At 41.0% G+C, this 19,420-nt stretch overlaps 1 protein-coding gene across 5 annotated transcripts in view; it reads left to right on the top strand.

Annotated features, from left to right (window-relative positions):
* The window catches only part of PHACTR1 (phosphatase and actin regulator 1), a 342,596-nt gene that overhangs the window by 280,486 nt on the left and 42,690 nt on the right, over window positions 1-19,420 (top strand). For all 5 annotated transcript variants that reach the window (XM_065667330.1, XM_065667331.1, XM_065667334.1 and 2 more), the window contains 3 exons: window positions 3,741-4,071; window positions 11,087-11,292; window positions 12,775-12,931. In XM_065667330.1, the coding sequence (XP_065523402.1) occupies window positions 3,741-4,071; window positions 11,087-11,292; window positions 12,775-12,931 (694 nt within the window). The remainder of the gene's footprint in view (window positions 1-3,740; window positions 4,072-11,086; window positions 11,293-12,774; window positions 12,932-19,420) is intronic.

Genomic DNA, 19,420 nt, shown 5'->3' with positions numbered 1-19,420 from the left:
GCTATGAGATCAGACCAGGCTGCTCAGGGCTTTGTCCAGATGGGTCTTGAAGACCTCAAAGGATGCCAGCTACACAACCTGCCTGGGCAAATCTGTTCAGCTGTTTGGCTCTTCATGTGGGGAGAAATATTTTCCTTATAATCCAGTCTTAAATCTCCTTTGTTTCAGCTTTTGCCCACTGTCTCTTCTCCTCCCACCATATGCTACTGTGAAGCCTGGCTCCACCTTATTGATAACCTCCTCAAAGGTACTGGAGGGCTGCTGTAAGGTTTTACCTCCATAAGCTATCTTTTCTCCAAGCTGAACAAACCCCAGACCCTCAGCTTTTCCTTATAGCTCAGGTACTCCTGCTGTCAACCATTACAGTGACCTTCTGTTCAACTCATTCTGCTGTTCTGGTGTCTTTCCTAAGCTTGACACAAGTGATCTGGATACAGTCGAAGGAGTGCTGATTCAAAGGGGAATAATTCTTCAGTCTCCTAGCTATGTTTCTATTCATACAACCCAGGAGGCTGCTGGCCTCCTTGCTGTAAGGCTATGTCCTGGGTTCAGCTGTAGCAGTTATTTTTCTCCTCCCTAGTAGCTGGTGGCTCCTGTTTGGCATCACAAGGAGTCCAGAAAGAGCATTTCTGCCAGTGGCAGTATAGCAAAACAAAGCCAGCTGTGCCACAAGCCCAGGATTCCCAGGTATGCCCTCTTTCTCCAGTAGTTTTGCTGGGACATAATTTGAGGATTTTAGTGAGCTGACCTGCTTGTCGAAGGTCTGGTGTGCAGCAAATATTGTGGCATCCACAACTATATTGTAAGTAATTTATTGTCATCAGCAGTGGAAAGGTTGATGTGTAACATCTCTTTCATCAGTTCTGGCACAGTTATTACTTAACCATGCACAGTGCAGAGTGGTCACAATCCTGCTGGGAACCAACATCTTGCAAAATTGCTTATTGTTCTCTTGAGCATGAAGAACCTCACCAAAAGAGATTAATCAGCCTTGCACACCTGGCTTCACACAGTTTCGTTTTTTTCTGTCACATGAGTGCTTTGTGCAATGATTGAAGACTCTGGTAATGTTCCACTGAGAAGATACTTATCACAGATTCCTTGTTCATATTTCCTCTGTCCAGCTTCTCATTCATTTACAGATGTCCATGTCTGATGGATATTCCATGCTGGAGACAACAACTTGTTTCCGCCCCTGGTTCATAAATCACATACATTGTGAAATTAAAGTAAACAGAGGAAAGAACTGTAAAACGCAGTCATCTCACTCTTCCACACAGGGCAATGTTGTTCCCTCCTTTACTACAGATGATGGTAGTGCAATTTCCAACAGTGTGCTTGGAGCCCATGGATTTGAGCAGGGCCTCATTTGTTCAGCACATTCACTGATCTGACCACACAGTAAAACTGGCAACACAAGGTCTTGGTTGCTGGTGTCGGTGAAGATATATTGTTACGTTTCCAAGAAAATGGGTCGAACTCTCCTCCCATTGCAGTCATTCTCCTTTAACGGGCAAGTAGAATTCTAAAGGTGAAGGGCACACAAGTAGATTTAATGCCTCTGGTTCCTTTTCAAGGTTCTATTTAGGTATTAGGACCATATTCAGACAAGCTCAAGAACTTGGGTGAGACACAGTCAGTCTGAATAAAGCCTTGCATTAAAAATAATGGATGAGATTTTTGGCAGGTGTCCAGTGGAGTCATCCAGCACCAATGCTGCTGAAAATATGTTGATGTGAAATATTTCTTTGAATTTAAATGGAAACTGAAGATCTGTACCTTTGTTGTGAAGAGTGGAAAACAGAGTATTCATATCTGATTCATGATGGAGTATGTGATTACTCAGGATAATTAAGCTAATTTGGAATGTTATACTCACTGCTAACATACGATATTGCTCTGATCTTCAGGATCATAGAAGGCAGCAAACCCAGTTGATACTTCCGGTTATTCTGTCAGAAGAAAGAGATGCCTGCAGTTGGGACCTCTTTGAAATCACCATTAAGGATGACTCCCCTGCACCATACACAGAGTGCTGGGGTGTCTGGTCACAGGCACTGTCAGATGAAGATTTTAATTGAGATGCAGCAGAAAAGGATCTAAAGCCAACAGCCAAACCTGCACTTTGCAAAATGGAAGTGCAGGTTTTAGTGTAGTCTTTGTAATTCACGACCACCTCTGGAAGTGAAATTGCCTGGAGCACAAATGTATAAAAACACACTTTGCTACTACAAATCCCATAGGAGCCTTATTCTCAGGGCTGTATGCAATTTACTCTTTACTCATTCTGTTACTCACCTTTTACTGAAGGTGTGCATTCTTTTATGCAGGATACAAAGATACACAGGTAACATGTTTGTAAGAAAAACTTGGTAACTCGGTGATCTTCCTGTGCTTGAATGGAAAATCCTGAAAGTCTTTTTTTTTTCCTGCTGTACAGAAGGCAGCCTGCTTTAGAGGAGAGGGCACTGCCCTGTGCTTCTGCAATCCCATGAGTTTGATTTTTGTCTTGGTGGACCCATCAGAAGAATTTTTGCCTTCAAGAGATAACACGTCAAGTGAATACGATATTACATTGAAAGCCAAAAGACTTGGATTCTATTTTCTGTAACCCTGGAGAGCAGCATCTTACTCCCAAGTTTTTTCTTGGGTCAAAAGAAAATGCTGACCCTTCAGTTACCATGTTACAGCAAGAAATGTGGTCTGAAGTAACAAGAGGCCAAAGATCATGCAAACCTTGCCCACAGAGCTGCATTGCAGAGCCAAGTGTCTGCAGTAATTCAGGCTGGAAGTGGCCTGGCCTTACTCCTTAACACAAACTCACAACTGTGAGTTGCAGCTTAGTGTGCATCGTGACCATTTCCCACACTCATCTTGGTAACAGCAAGCCCTCCCATTGTTTTTTCTCCCTTCTGAAAATATTTCACAGTGTATCTCCAAAAATCTCCATTGTGCAGTTGAGTCTTGGCAGAGAGGTTTACTTGTGGACCTCTCACTGATTTCTCGTGGAAGTCAGCAAAGTCTTTGCCTGGCAGGACAACTATGTGATTCAGTGAACTTGCCTAGAGTTAAAAAAGTTAAAATTCAGTGCATGAGTTCAGAGAAAAGTGCCTGCCAAGTTTTTTGTAAAAGAATACATTAATCTAACAATCTTCTGCCCTTTATCATCTTCTCCTCCTGTACCATTTGTTTTCCGAACCACTCCTGTTTAATATTCAACACTATTGCTTTTCTCTCATGCCTGTAATGTAATTTTTAGCACGCGATGTTTTGCACATTACAAAGCTGTAAGTAATGTGACTTGTAGTAATTACACTGCAGTGGCTAAGAAACATCAGGAATTCCTGATCTTTTGCTCCAGAGCTGGTGGCAGTGAGTCATCCTGTAACTTCAGATACGGAATTGCTCTCCCCCTTCTTACATGCCTGTTGCGTGGGAGAAATTGCACTTACCTCACATGGCTGTTTTGGAGGATTAGAGCTTTAAAGCGTCAAAGTGTGCCACAAGCCTTGTTAAGCATTGCTTAATGTGTTTATTAAGGGACATGCACAGCCCTGGGATGTTTTTTGTGAGACTCAGAAGGGCTGCAAAACAACAGTATTGTTTCTGAAGATCGTACTGAGCACACACTATGCAGAGTTGACTAGCAACCTCAGTACCTGCTCACCCAGGCAGATACTCTGATCTCCATCTTACTGACATGAAAATTAACACCAGGGCCTCTCTTTCTTCTGTTTTAGATCCTGGCGCTCCTGTGAAACTGCCTTGTATGCCAGTTAAACTGTCACCTCCACTACCTCCAAAGAAAGTCATGATTTGCATGCCTTTAGGGGGGCCAGACCTCTCTCTCTCATCCTATTCCACACAGAAGAGCTCCCAGCAGCCTTTGACCCAGCACCATCACACTGTCCTGCCATCCCAGTTAGCAGCTCACCAGCACCAGCTCCAGTACGGCAGCCACAGCCAGCATCTGCCTTCTGGGTCCAGCACGTTGCCCATTCACCCTTCAGGGTGCCGGATGATAGAGGAACTGAACAAAACGCTAGCCATGACCATGCAAAGGCTAGAAAGGTAATGGACCAACTTTTTAAATTGCATAATGATGTACAGTGTTTCATGCTAAACTCAGTATCAATATCACCACTTGAGTTACGTTGATAGTACTTGAATGAGGCCTCTCTTCTGGGCTCTAAAAACTTCAGGACAGAGTCATTGCTGGAGAAACAAAGACAGGGAAAGAACATTTCCAGGCTTGTTTGACAAGTTTGTGGCAGAAAGGAGGAAAAGACGAAATTTCCTGAAAGTAAGTAATTCAGTCAGTGGAGGAGATTTTGATAAGACATGACTGGCTTGCAGTGTATACTGCAGAGTGCATAACTTCAGAGCTCTGTTTATGTGGAGGATTGCCAAATAAAGGAAGAGAAATGGAAGATTCAGAAAAGAGTGATAAAAAAACAAATGTGCTACTCAACCGAGGCATCTGATTAGTATTACCAATTAGCTTTAACCAACCTATAAGGACCTTCTACAAGTCACTCAGAGGGGTTTTAGTACAGTATTGTAATTATTTCTATTAATTTAAATTAAATTGTATGCTTGATCTTAAAATAAGTATTTAACCCATTCCACAGGACCTACCTTCTTAGCCATTTACATCTGGAGGAAGGTAGTGCTTTTGATCAGCCTTACCCACTTTGGAGCTGTTTTTTTGTTACTGTCACCTAAGAGTATCTCTGAATGCTGCTCCAAACAGCCCAAGTGAAGCATTTGGTATAAATGCAAGCTGTTCTTATAGACTGCAAGATCAGCAAGCTTTGGAAAATCTGTTTTGTTTTGTAGAGGAAAATTGAGCAAGTCCCAGAATAAGGAAGGTAGTCCAAAAATTTACATATTCTATTTAGTACCAAGGGCAGCTTTGTATCATTCTAGGAGTATCAGATCAACCTTCTGTTAGACAGAAAGCTAAAGTATGTGGTCTGATAGGCAAAATGACTAATGATTTGCCCCAGTACCTCCTTGTGATAATGTTAACTTCATTATATTGCTTAGTTGAAACTAATGGGATTAGAGATGGCAGATTCTCCTTACTGCATGAAAAACAGTCAGGGGAGCAGAGCTATCCCACACTGCTGGTTTATTTTAGTACCAGGATAGTGAGACCTTTGTGGTTACATCAGGGGAGTTAATGTTTCTGCATAGTGGGGGGAATTCTGTGCTGGGGAAGACTGCTAGGGCTATGAGGGAAATTCCTAGTTCTATCAATAAAATGGCTGTAGTTGTAGGACTGGAAAGAGCACCCACATTCCCCTGTATGCCAGTGATTACCCACTTACACTTACATTGCCAGCAGGGCTGGTCAGGTACATCTCCATTGCTCCAAAGCTTGGTGCATCAAGCACAGAGGGTAGCTGCTGTCTCCCAAAGGTTCCTTTGGGGCTGCACTGCCTTTGCTATCCCTAGCATAGGTTGGATGTCTCACTGTCTAGCTCACGTGCCCAGTGCCCAGTGACATCTCTCAGAGTATGACTTCACTGTGAAATCTGTTGCCCCACAGCAATGAATGCTCCAATTTCTAGGCATCCATCATGTTTATGTCTGCAAATACATTTGATTGATTTAAAGGAAGTAATGTTGTTTGGTTTTAACTACTAATTTGAAGCTGAAGCTATGATGCTTGTTAAAAAATGAATAAGCAAGGATTTGTTTCCTAATATGAAGCATTTGCTTCCCTTTGAAGAAGAAAATAAGAAAAGGCTGTAGCACTGATATTTCACATTTAAAGTGAAATAAATCCTAGTTCATGATGTTGCAGGCAGTTGATTTTTATAACCTTGTTGTGTTGATTAACTGTTATTTCATGAAATAAAATAGACTGCTTCAGTTATTCTCCTTGACAAAACAAATCAATAACATTTGCATTCACAAGAGAGAAAATAGGTGATGACTGTTTCCTCTGCAACAGCAATTGTTATTTTCATAGTATTTAGAGGTGAAAGGATTTCAGAGTATATACAGGTCTGTGGAGCTGACGCTTGTTGTTAAATTCTTAAATTGCCTTTTCAAGCCACATTATGATCTTAGTAAATTTGCTGACTCATCTTGAAGATTTCTGCAGATTTATAAAATATATGTATTTAACTTTTGAGAGGATTATTTGCACCAAAGGTCTCTGTTTTCTAGTATTTTTGACAGTAGTTCTTTTCCCTTAGTTTTGTAAAATCTGGATTAAACCCAGCGGAAATCATACTGCAGTATTTGTCATTCAGCCACTTCAGCCAGCCGTTTCTGCCCAGAAGTCTTGAGGGCCTGTTAAAAATGCAAAGATCCTGGATTTGCTTTCTGCTATTTAAAATTTGGTAGTGTGCTCCCATCTGTTGCATAGGATATGCAGTGGCATCCTGAGCTTTACTGTTCCTTCCAAGATAACAATGTACTGGGTCACTGCTGTTGGGTCAATAATCTTGATGAGATGAAAGAGCCTGACAAGTCTCTGAGGCACCTTCTGGGGAATGCCAAGTTCATTGGAAGCATTTATTTTTGCTGATCTCAGTCTTTATCTCAAAAGAACCTTACTTTATAGAATAATTGCCACGATGCTGCAGTAATAATGCTGCCAAGTCTGTTAATTTGGGGGATTATTTAGAATAGTATTTTGTTTTTAATAGGGGAGAACCATGTAGGCAAGTGCAGCTCAGATTTCTGCTCTAAAATTTTTCTGTGTATTCCTTCAGGATTTTTTTTCCTTCCCTTTGTCTAGTTCCTTTGGTCCTCATGCAGTGAAGCTCCTCGAGTCTATTAAACTGCATTGATATTCACTGAATCTGTATCCAGTTTGTATCAATTCTGCATTTTGCCCAGTAAAGATTTCTTTACTGGGCAAAAGTAAAGACCTTACAACTTATTTCAGTAAAGACCTCACAACTCTTCTCTCTGCCGGAACTGTGAGTGTGAATAGGAAAAGAGAATGGAAGACATGCCCTTTCTCTAGCAATCTGGATTTTTGCTTTCACAGATGAGGTCACTGGAATTCGGATAGTCTAACATCTGAAGACTGATAGTTGATACTAGTGCTTTTCCAGTTGATATTAGAAGCTTGCCATAGAAAAATAAGCTGTCCCTCCATACCGGCTTAGAAGCCACAAGTTATTCTGGTGTCTTTGACCTTGAGAAAACTACTGAGCTTCTCTGCCTCTATTTTCCCCTCTGCAGGAGTGGATGTGTTACTGCCTCACCTGTATCCTAGATCTAGCACATATTAATGTTAATATCTTAAGGTACATTAAAAGCATGTAATGTCAATTCAAATCCCAGTTGTTCTGATGACTTAAAATGGCAGTTAATTACTGGAATTTTTTAATTCAGTTTTATTACAGACATTATAGAGCATTAAGTTCATTTACACACTTTATGCATTGATTTAAAACATTTTCTGTTACTCATAACGTCTATTCATAACCTATTCTCAGAAGTGCAATCTGTCCCTTGGTATGAGTATGGCTATTATGACACGTCATTTGTGCTGTCAGTTTGCCTCTATGTAGCTGATAAATTACCAGCTTTATGATAGATTAAGTTAAAACAGAGAAGAGTATAATTTCCATGTAAACTTTTTTCTGCAACCTCTGTTGCCAGTTTGTGCCCTACTGCAAACAACTTTCCCTTCATCCCAAAGCATACGTGCCAAGCGTAAGTAAAACCCTCGATTCAGGCATCTTTTTTTACCATTTCAGAATGCATTTTAAGAGTTGGTGAAAATCTGGTAAACTCTGCCACCAAAATCTTCAGGTTTCATCCTCCTGACTGAAATGAATTTGGGAAGAAAGACCATGCCCAAAAAACCCTGCATCACAAACAGCAGCGAAAGAGGCTTTAGAAACATTCTTGTGCCCCTGGACTGTGCCTTTCATTTTGACTTAGGGAGATAGCTTCTGGATCTGAAAACAGTCTTTTTTTCTGCCTTGCCTATGTAGTTCTCAGTCTTCCTGGTAAGGTGACAATTAATTTCAATTCCTCTGTGGGCTCTTATACACTAGCAGCAGAATCAAGGCCTCCGTTTGTTCAACATATGTACAAAGAGCTGTTAAGTGGCAATATCTCACTCCTTGCGAGAATGGCATCTGTGGCAGAGCAGTGAAAGATCGCTGTGTCCAAAAAGATAGTGTGTGAGACCAGTTCCTCTGGGACACCCAGCTCTGCTTCAGACTGTAGATTTATGAAATTAAATGCACTAGACATTCCTGCCAGTGTCTTGTAGATCTCATAAAACATATTTGAGTCAGAAAACATTTATCTTCCATAAAACTTGTCAACAGAATTTCTTTTTGTCTAAACTTTATCATTGCCTAAGGATAGAAACACTTAATATTTATAGCTCTGCCTTCTCTGTCTCTCACACATATGCCCGTATTGTAGAAATGTATATAAATGGTTTGAAGTTTTTTCAGCTCTTTTTGTTTTTTAACTGATAAGTTCAGAAGAGTGTACTGTGGATCTGAAAACATGCTGATAAAAATGTAACTCAATTCTGAAGTCAAAGAGCCTGGGATGACAGATGAAAAGCGTGCATTATTTTACTGATGGGTGTTACAGGAGGGATTTCACTTTTTGATTTTGTCTGTACCATGAGTCACTCATATGCTTAAATTCTTATTTTTCATGAAAATATTTTTTCACTAGAATCACTGTAAGCCATAGTGATGTAACTCTTGCTGTATTGGTCACATAAAGATGATGCAACGGTAATTGCAAGCGCTTGTACTGGTCAGCTATGAATTTGTTGAAATCTGTTGATACATTTATCTTCTTAAAACAAGTACTTGCTTAGCTGTAGCTTTGTCCTCTAATTTTGTTGCAAAAATGGACAGTTTGAAGAAATACTGTGGTTTTTGGTGAATAATGTTAAAAAATTTTTGGTGTAGACCACCTGACCATGTGGGGTTTTTGCTAATGAGGAATTTATACACAATGGGCCTATCCAGTGACCTTGATTTGACTTTCTTAAGAATACTGCAGTACTGCATGTATTTCATAAGTGCTTTGCTTAGAGAGCTGACTTAGTCAAAAAGCTGTGGAAAAGGCTGATTTTAATCAAGAAGAACACAAAACATGAAGCAAAATGAGGAGCTTAAAATAGAAAGTAATATTATCAAGAAAGTGAATGATTCAGAAAAATTACAATGAGATGAGAAGCTGCCTATTTCTAGATCACTAGTTCAAATAAAGCTCATCTATGGTAATTTGTAAATCTTATTGCCATCTTGTACCTGCTTGGTAACCTAAACTGATGAGCCACTTTGATATCTGCTACCCTATGTGCATGCCTGTAAAGATGCACTGTAACCTACATACATCCTTCACAGGACAGGGAAGCGCCAAATGGTTCTGGATGCTGAACTACCTTTTGCTCCTTTCATTTGTACTCCCAGGAGGGACTTAGTGAGCTTGTATTTATTTATTCTGTGTATGTGTTGTTTTAAAATTAACCGAATGATCCAGTGGTTGTGTTCACCACTGGAAATTTGTTGTTTGGGTATTTTTCCCCAGTATTTTGGAGTTTGTTGTTGTTTTAGCAATGTTAACAGAATTTCACAGCATTTTAGTTTCTCTTGGAAGTTTAATTCCAGGCTTTTGAATTTCCTACCTTTCCTCTTAAAAAGAGTTACACAAAAAATAGGCTATAGGGAAAACAGATTTAAAAATTTAAGTTCATAAAACTCTTAAAGCATATCAATAAATTAAACACTGGCTGAAAGTTTTTAGTAGTGCATTTATGTTTCATTAGGAGAATTCAGCTGATGAATTTTAAAACTATTCCCGGGATATAATTTTTTGGGTTAAACTTATTGAAGTCTAATACAAAATTTCACTAGCCAGTTCTTCATGAATCTCTCTTGCTTTGTGGTACAAAACATGGACTCTCACTAAGAAAACAGAGGCATCCTTCAAGGCGTCCAGTAAAGTTATGCATCTTATTGGTTAGTTTGCAATAGTAAATGTTGCAATTAACAAAATTACTTCTTTGAAGTGGTTTCTGCCGACTCACAAATAAACCTGAGCAGCCATGATTTTTGCCTGCCAGTCTTTCATTCTCATTTCACATCGGAAAAGCAACATGAGCTATTAGATAAAAATGGGTTAGGAAACCTGACTCTGTTCCTGACTTTTACTATTTGACTTGGGTCTTTACTTCCTCATGTTCCTGTTTCCCTGCTTGTATTGATATGTTCCTTTGTAAAGGCTTTGAAATCAACATAAACAGAGCTAGATGATAGCAGTACCTACCACAGCTCTTAACCTGCAGGAAACGATCAATCACACTCTATCTGATGAAGAAATATGATGCTAGCTCCAATCCAGATTGATTTCCAGCACCGGCTGAAGTGAGGAGCCAGGGCAGGAGAATGGGTATTGTCACTACAGCCCCCACAACACACAGCATATAACTGTGCTGTTAGCAAACAAATCTGCCAGGTTTACCTTTCTTCCTTGTTATTTTCACCAGCTCTCAGATCCTCTTTTCTTCAGGCCCGGTTTTATATGCTTAGTCCCCTGTGCTTCAGAGAGTTGTGCCCTTGCCTTCCCAGTAAGTCAATCAACATCTACTTGCCCAAGGAGTGGTTTCCCTCTGCCTTTCTACATTCCTCCTCTACAATCCGTATCTTTCCCTCCTCCCACTCTCTTACTCCACCTTTTGCAATCACGTGAGACATTTTCTCCCTACTGCCTGCATGCCAGTGGAGAGGTCACACAGATACCAGGCTGAAGGCATGCTTATCACTCTGAATAGCTGGTGCAATTCTCACTAACCCCCAAGAGTGTATTTACCATGGATCTTTCATTCTCAGTCCCGGCTGCCAGTATTTATGCCTGTGTGTTGTCCTACCTCTCCCTAGCAAGTGTTGTACCTTAATTCTAATGTGTACTCAGTTTAAATCCATTAGATGTCTTGATGGTCAGGAAGATCTTTCTGTCGTCGTTCCTTCTCAGAAAGGAATGAAAGACCACTGCTTTCCTAAATACAGTGAGAGAAGCAACTCAGTCTTTCATGGAGCTGTTTCCTTATTTATTTGCTTTTCTTTCCCAACAGCTCTGGTTTACACACAGGTGACAGTGTTACTAAAACAGGACCTACGGGCCTTCCAGACATGAGACAAGTGCCAACTGTTGTGATCGAATGCGATGACAATAAAGAAAATGTGCCTCATGAAACTGACTATGAAGATTCTTCCTGCCTCTACCCAGGAAGACAGGAAGAGGAAGAAGATGAAGATGAGGATAACTCACTATTTACAAGTAAGACTCATTCCATTTTTCCTTTCTCATTTATTTAAGCTTTAATCTGAACTCTGAATACACAAGAGAAACACAAGGCCTGTGAATTTTCTTTCTTGACAGTGGCTTTTGCATCTCTCAGGGCTCAACTACATGGTGATACTTGGTAAATTCATCCAAAATAGCAAGTAGTATGAATTTATAGTGATTTCCTTAATCTACATGAATCCCTTCTGGGTAGCTCTCAGACAGAATCCAAATGACTTATATTAATTCACTTCCTAATTGACTTGGAATCACTTTCCTGAGTGTCAGTGGTGTACAGAAGCCCTGCCTTTGGCTTAAATCAAGATCAACTCAGTAGAGTTACTTCAGGAGGATAAAATAATTACCACTAATAGAGAATCATAGCTTTTGCAATTAGTACATATTAAATAATGTCAGAATTTTAAGTTTGTACATACTTTGAAAGGGCCACAATCAGGGAATTGGGCTCAGATCAGAACTGAGTAACTGATAGACATATTGCAGTTTCAGTCTGGAGAAGGACTTGTGGCCCCTTCCTGACCTTTCTGAGAAAAGCCTTGGTGTGGCGTCACAGGGCTCTCCTGTGAAGACAGGATACAGTACTTTGCCTATGACAGCTGCTTGTCGTCCTGCAGGTTGAGTGACGTTTCAGGCCCCTGGATTTCTTCTGAAAACTGGGAGCAGTATTCAGAACAGACAACACTCTTTTTAAAATACGCACAAAGAAGATTCTAAACCAGACATATTTCATCTCCTCAGAGTCCTCCCTTATCCTGGAAATGAAATTAAGCAGTCTTTGCTCTGAAATTAAGAAACAGAGCAGAACTGCACTATCTTCCAGTCTCCTGCCAAAGCCCAAAACCTCTTGTGGATTTGTGTATCTATCTCTGCTTGTGTGTCTTCCCTGCTCATACTGCCTAAGAAATCAAGCTTGAGCCACGAACGGCCACTGATTTTCACAGTGTCTTTGCCACTGTTACTGCCTGAGAAGCAGTGTCAGTTAACGTACATTTAGATCTGTGCTGCTTCTGATTGACTTCTAATTTCTTCTAGTGCTAGCTTGTGTGCCTTGGTGTTACACTGCAAGAGAGAGACACCTCTCTCCTTCCACATGCTGTAGCTCTGCTGCCTGCCAAGTTCTGAGGTTGAATTATTCATTTCATTTCATTGTTCAGAAACATTGTTCTAGATAAGGCTACAGATGCTTCTAGCAATTCTGAACCAAGCCCTTCTTCACTCCCCTCTATGGAACATTATTTTAATTTCTTGTATACCTGCCAAATTCGGCTTTTCTTTATTATGGTACGAATTGAGGTTAACAGAGTACCTGAAGTTACTTGACACCCCTTTTCCCACAGTCCATACTAGAGTAAATGAGAGCCCACTACCAGAAGATGGCTAGTGCTTCTTTGCCTGCTGTATGCTGTAATGAAATGATGAAACTTCCTTTGGCAGAGACTCTTCTCTCTTCCACAGGCTCCCTGGCAAGGAAGATCTGCAGGCAGGACTCTTTAGCAATCAAACTAAGCAACAGGCCTTCCAAGCGAGAGCTGGAGGAAAAGAACATCCTCCCCATGCAGACTGATGAAGAGAGGCTTGAACTTAGGCAACAGATTGGGACAAAGTTAACAAGGTAGGAGACAAACATTTTTCTAACTCTTGCTCTTGGAAATACATGGTGGGGTGCAGTTTTTATCCCCAGTCTGTGAATATTTGAGATCTGTTTGTTCAGAGTTTATCAAAAGGAAAAGCCATGGGTGGAAGAGGGAAGGCATTATTTCTTCTCCCATATAACTTCCCATACAGTGCCCCATTTCATTTTCCTGGCATGTTCTATGGGATCGTTGGTTGCATTAAATATCAGTGTGTACTGTGTGGATTTGGTTGTTTTCAGTGCACCATTTGGAAATGTTCCACTTTGATAACATTTTGAAGTTTAGCTGCAGGTGCCATTTGATAAGCTATTAGTTTGGCCAAAGGGCAGATGTATAACTTTCTCTTCTGACTGCATCTCCCGTGAGTAGCTGAGTCTTTTCATGACCCAAAATATTTATGTCCTTTAGTACCTGCTTTTGCTAGGTCAGGTTGAACAGATTTATCCTATCTAGACTCTGTTCTTTTAACAGTGTTATTCAGCAGCTGTTCTGGTTTTCTGTATTGCATATAGAAGGGTATAGAGGGTTATCCATTAAATGTGGAAAATTTCTATCAAGAATTAGTAAGCTGAGGTCAGGTAGAAATGTCTGAGAACCTTCTATGCTCCAACCATGATTTCTGTAAATAAGTTTAATATTTTTATGTTATCAACTTGACGGTATGCAGAACTGGTGAATGCTGCTAGTTTCAGTCCAGTGTGACTGACAAAACCACAAATAGAAGACCAACCACTTTATGGTCTTGTCTGTTGCCTCTTTGGAATAAACTGACCACATCTTTTTAGTCTGTCTGTGAAAGTCTTTGTGCTGGATCATGCTTAGCCTACTCCAAAACCTGTCTAATTCTTCAGTATTCTTGTTGAAGGGCCCCAGCAGTGATGCCCAAAGTATGCAAGATGGTGCTGCACTTTGCTGGTACTGTGATTTTTCAGTCCAGTCTTTATTCAGTCTAATACCTTATTAACCTGCAGCTGCACATGGAGCTCTGGGTCCCAAAGAGCAGCAAATGATACGGTCCTGGTGTTGGATTAGTTTTGAACCCTTTTGAAGCATGTGAAGAGTTGAAACTTTTGTCTCTTAGTGTATCCTACTGTGCACTGCTTGACCTTGAAATGACATTGGACAGGATTTGCCATTGTGTTGTCCATTTGCCTAAATTACTTAGGTCTCGCAGGAGTTTTACAGCTCTGGCTGATGAAGGCAAATAGTATCACCTGCAGACATTGATTCTGCACAGCTCACTGTGCCCCAGGTGTTTTTTATGATAAATGTTTTATATCTCACCTCTCCAAAACCTGCTTCTCCCCCATTAAAGAATGTTTCTTCAGCATATCTCTTTTTAACAGGGAAACTAATTTTGGCAATACCCAGAATCCTTCCTGTGTAAGCCTCATATTCTTACAGTGTCATTCTTTGTTCCTGTAATTGCATCTCTGCTCATTCAGTCTGAGGTATAATGCTTGATCTTGTCTTCTGATATGGCTAGGATTGAGGGGCAATCACAAATACTTAAAATAATTAAGACTGTGTATGTACAAGACCAAAAAATAGCTGAGCCACTGCTATTTCATTCTCAGTTTATACCAGTGTAACATTACTGAAATGGATAGAATTTCATAAGCCTTATCTGGAATAATATAGTTACCAGTCTGACCTTTTAATTACTAGTATTTACAACTTAGTATCTCATCCTTTTGAGGAGTTAAAACCAATCAAGAAGTATTAACGGCAAATAATTTTCCTCATCTCTAATATGCAAAAAGCCACAGACTTCAGCAAAAAGGAAGGTACCTGTCTTACCAGTGCTTTGTTATCTAAATGTAATGTATCCATGTGCACAGACCAATGAATATTGGATTGACGTAGAGAGAATATTTCAGTTTGGACAGTATTTCTTTATTCTCTAGACTTCATTACTGAATCAATCCATCCTTTGCTCAGTAATTGTCACACAGTGATGCAGATGCCAAGCAAAATTAAAGTTGTGAAGCATTTATAGTCCTTAGAGAAGATGCTAGATGCGGACTATAATTGCAGCTGGCAATTTTGGATTTCAGAGGGATTTGTAATGTTCCACCAATGGTCCTCTATGGTTTAAAACAGCCAGCCAATGAAATCACATATGCTACTTACAGAAGTCAAAAATGCAGAATAAAAACTTCAGCAAATAATTATTGTCTGTAATGGATCCATTAATTTTCACCAAGGGGCTGATTAGGATACTTCAGTATTTATGCATAACCCTCACAGTATCTAGTTTGGGAGAACTCATTGGCTGCCACATTTGGCAGATCAGAATTTAATACTATAAAGAGAACATAATTTTTAAAGATGGTTATAGCCAGGCATATTGAGAAATTGACCATTGACATATTGTGGGGGACCAAAACCATCCCAGGTGTAATTCCTCCGGCTTTATTAGAGTTGCACCAGGAATCAATTTGGCTCAGAACTGTTTGTTCAGATCCTATTCAAATGCAGCTTGAAAGCTCTGAAGCTCCAGTTAGTCCCAGAAAATTGTTATGACTTTATTATCGCATCCACGAGAGACTCTAGAGCAGACTTCACTATGTTGCTTGTTTCCCATACTGACAGAACAGTGCTTGACTTACACCAAACCAGTTGAAAGAGTGAGGCTGCAGAACCTATATCCTATAGCAAGATCTGGCCTGCTGTACACATGAATCTCCGTCGTGAGACAAATTACAACCTTTGTGCCTATCATAGAAACACTTCACATGAATGTAACGCTTCTCTGGTGTGTATCCTGTATCATGGCTCAGCGCATGTAGATCCAAGCAAAATGTAACTTTTTGCCCAAGGTGGCAGCATACATTCTAGCAATGGCAAGAGATCCCACATCACGTGAATACCAGCCATATGAATAAGCCCCTGCACCATAGCCTTTTTCTGGGCAGTCTTTACACAGCAATTACAGCAACTAACTGGAAGACCTCCTCATCTAACCAAACCAGAATGGACTACTCAAAAATACGATACCTACAAGCAAGGGGCAAAAATAGTGAGTTAAAATGCAGAACTTACAGCTCATAACTACATGTGACTTGGGGATAGGAAATGGATGCTAGAGGCCATGTTCTTGGCTGCTAAAAACCCTTACAACTCAGTTAACTTCTACCCTGAAATGCAGACCTTCTCTGCTAAGTAAATCTTAAAATGGGTATGGTTTTCTTGCCTGTTTTTTCTGCCTGCTCAGCTTTTCCCAGTCTCCTCCTCCATTTTATCCCTCTGGTGCCTGCATAGCTTTACAGCTGCCCAAGAAATGCATGTAAACAGGAAAAGCCAGAACACCGAAAATTAACCAGCAGAGGGAAAAGACAGAATTTTGCCTTCTGCCTGTCTCTCTGGATGTGTTGGACCTGTTGGGAAGCAATGGTCCCCTGGTTATTCAGGCCAGAGCCAGGGACCAGGAGGACCTGGATATAGCTTTCAGTGGCTATCAGGATGAGTTTAGTGTGGCATATCTAGGCTATGATTGTGAAGCAAGGACTCAGACAGGCTCTGGATCTGAGCTTGGAGGTTCTGCTAGGGGCAGTGTCAGAAGCCCCTGGTGGGAAAGAAGAGGACCAGTACTGATGGTTGATGCACAGCAGAGCTGCCTGTCTCCCAAAGGCTGCAGGACCACCTCCGGGTGCTGAAACAGGTGCTTCAGTGCTGGTCCTTGCACTCCTGTTTCACCAAGGAATCATAATGGTGGTCATGAGAGATCACACAGACTTCCTCAATCAATATGTTAGTTATTCTAGTAAGCACTAGAGCCCTTTAGAGAAAATGTATCTATGTATTTCTGTATAGCTATACACTTACACCATACTTTGCTGAGGACTTTGCACTCCTTTGAACAGGAGCACCTGTCTTCTTTGAGTGATTTTCACAAAGTCTTTCCCATACTTTGAGGCAGCATATCTTTATAGACTATTGGCTGATCTGCCATGCATCCTACTAGAGAGGCTTTCTAAAGCACTCAAGTCTTTCTTGAGTCTCTTACCCCCCAAGGCTAGTGAAGGTGCTCATTAGTAGTTAGATACAAGAGTATTAAAGCTGAGATTTGGGTCCACTGCCTCTCAAGAATGCACGGCAGTGTCTTTTCTGTTTTCCCTGAATTGTTTCCATCCTGTCTTTTTCCACCTCTTGGAATAGGATGAGCTAATCATGCAAAATATCATCACATTGGTAATAATTGGTGTTAAGGGAGCTTCATGATGTTCACAGTTTCATTACTCGTCAGCATGATGTCTCTCTCATCAGCACACTCCTACCCACCTCAGGGCAGAGGGCAGGCTGGCTGCAGGTGAGGCAGGGGAGATACACAAAGGCTGTCCACAGGTGAGCAGTGCAGGTTGAGGGACTGCTACCCATCACTGGCAGGTGCCACAGGCAACTCATTAAGGTTTTGCAGCCCTCTAAGATTTAGTGCTGTGCTGCTGCCAAAAGCTGTCACTTGTAGGAGTCACGTTTAACCCAAGACTATGCCCAGTATGAAAGCAGAGAGAAATGAGGTGGGGGAGCAGCCCTCTGCACATTAAATTGCATAGAAAATAATTCCATTAGAAACAAACGAGAAAGTAACTTCTTGCAGTGTCCACACACTACCGTTTGCCTTTCATGTGACTGATGGACAACCCAGCGTTCAACTGAATCTTTGAGTGAATCAATGGCAGGCTCCCCTTTCAGCTATACAGTAGTGCTCTGCTTTTTGTTTGATGGTGTCCTTACAGCAGCAAGTGGAAAAATCGTGATGTGAAGCAATATAAATAGTGGATTGCAAGTATCATGAGGCAAAGGATAGGAAGTATGAAAGTAGATCACTGTGTGCGTATGGCTGTAAATTTGTACACTTGAGATATGGACATACACACCTGTTAGGTATGTTTATACTCCCATTGATGCTTTGGAAATAGTACCGAGATGTCTGTGACTGAGAAATGTAGCAAAAAAAGTCATAAATCTTTGTTACGGAGCGGCAGGTTTGACAGATGGTGGTCACCTACTACCTCAATCAGAAAGGTAATCTACTCTACGCATTTGCTGATCGATGTTATGTCTTCCTTGGCTGTACTGAATTAGACTGCCTAGAAACAGAAATCCGGTGATGAAATGAACGTGGTGAATTCCCACAAGTATAAAAAATTATCATTGATTTTTAAAATGTCATGAGGCTGCTGTGAGGTTTTTGGACCTCTTCAGAACAGGTGCCAGTTGTCTGTATGTCCCCCTGCTTGAGGGAGAATGCTTGGGAGAAAGAGCAATAGAGTGTGTTTGTAAACAGAAGAAAAGACATGAACCAGAAACAAGAGTAGAAAAATTGGGTAATTAGGGAAAAGAATTGTGTCTTCAACATCACCATGAAGGTGATGGAGATATTGCCAGTGCTGAGGAAAAGTCAGTCTGCAAGGCTTGCACAGCTGTTAAAATGCACAGCAGTTCCTTCAGAGGCCTGAGGAGAATGAATAGTCTGAAGTGATCGTGTTTATTTACTTAAGCATTAACGCTATGAGGAGATTCAGCTTTTTGAAATGGTTAATTGTTTAAACAGCATTGCCATCCTGTTGAGGGGTGGGGTTATTCAGCCAGAGGGTAGCAGCAAGATGGCCCCTGGTTGAGCAGGAAGCCCTGTGGTGGAGAGCATTTTGTGTGCCCTCCCCATCTCAGGGTCATTTAGGGATAAAAGAATGGGCAGACAGCAGGATTAGTCTTTATTCACAAACCTCATTTTGTTGGGTAACGTGAAATAATTTCCTCCTAATTACCTCTGACGTCTGCAATTCTCACACTTATTGTTAGTTTCTACTAATGAGAGAAAAGCAAGTGCCTAAAGCAAGAGCTCATGCCCAATGGCAGCATGCACATGTGTGTATGTGTAGCTTGCCTCTTTGCATGGCGGGTGCTGGGGATAAATCACACAGAAAATAGGATTATGGTAAACAAGCTCATCTAAATCCTGGATTAGAAGGGGCGATGCGACAGCACTGGATGCATGAATGAGGATGACCAAAAAAAGCTGCAGAGGTCTGAGCCTGGCTTTTAGCCACAGTGGTAGCTAGGGAAAACATGTTTTTGTTTATTATTTCCTTTTAGTTTAGCTCTGTGAGGAAGCTGTACATTTGTGGAAACCCCAAGGGAGCTATCTAAATTGTCCTTAGCATCAGGAGGAAGGCAGCAAAAGCAGGTGATTATCTATGGGTGACAAGCTGAAACAGAGTTATCATTACACATCTGGGCTCAACCACCAGTAATAAATACTCTGTGCTGGGGTACGGATGGAAGATGGGCTCTCAAGGCCCTTGTCAGCCCTCTTTTCTGTGATTGATGTCCTGGTGAGCTCTGTTACACTGAAAAGAAAGGTGGTTAAAACGCTCTGGGAAGGCTGCGTCTACTAAGGCTTTCCAACCTCAGGCAAGCGACTGAAAGAAACACTTGCTTGTATATGTATATACTTAAGATAT

Source organism: Lathamus discolor, chromosome 2 (genome assembly GCF_037157495.1).
Source record: "Lathamus discolor isolate bLatDis1 chromosome 2, bLatDis1.hap1, whole genome shotgun sequence".
NCBI lineage: Eukaryota > Metazoa > Chordata > Aves > Psittaciformes > Psittacidae > Lathamus > Lathamus discolor.
This window is presented reverse-complemented; position numbering and strand designations above follow the sequence as displayed.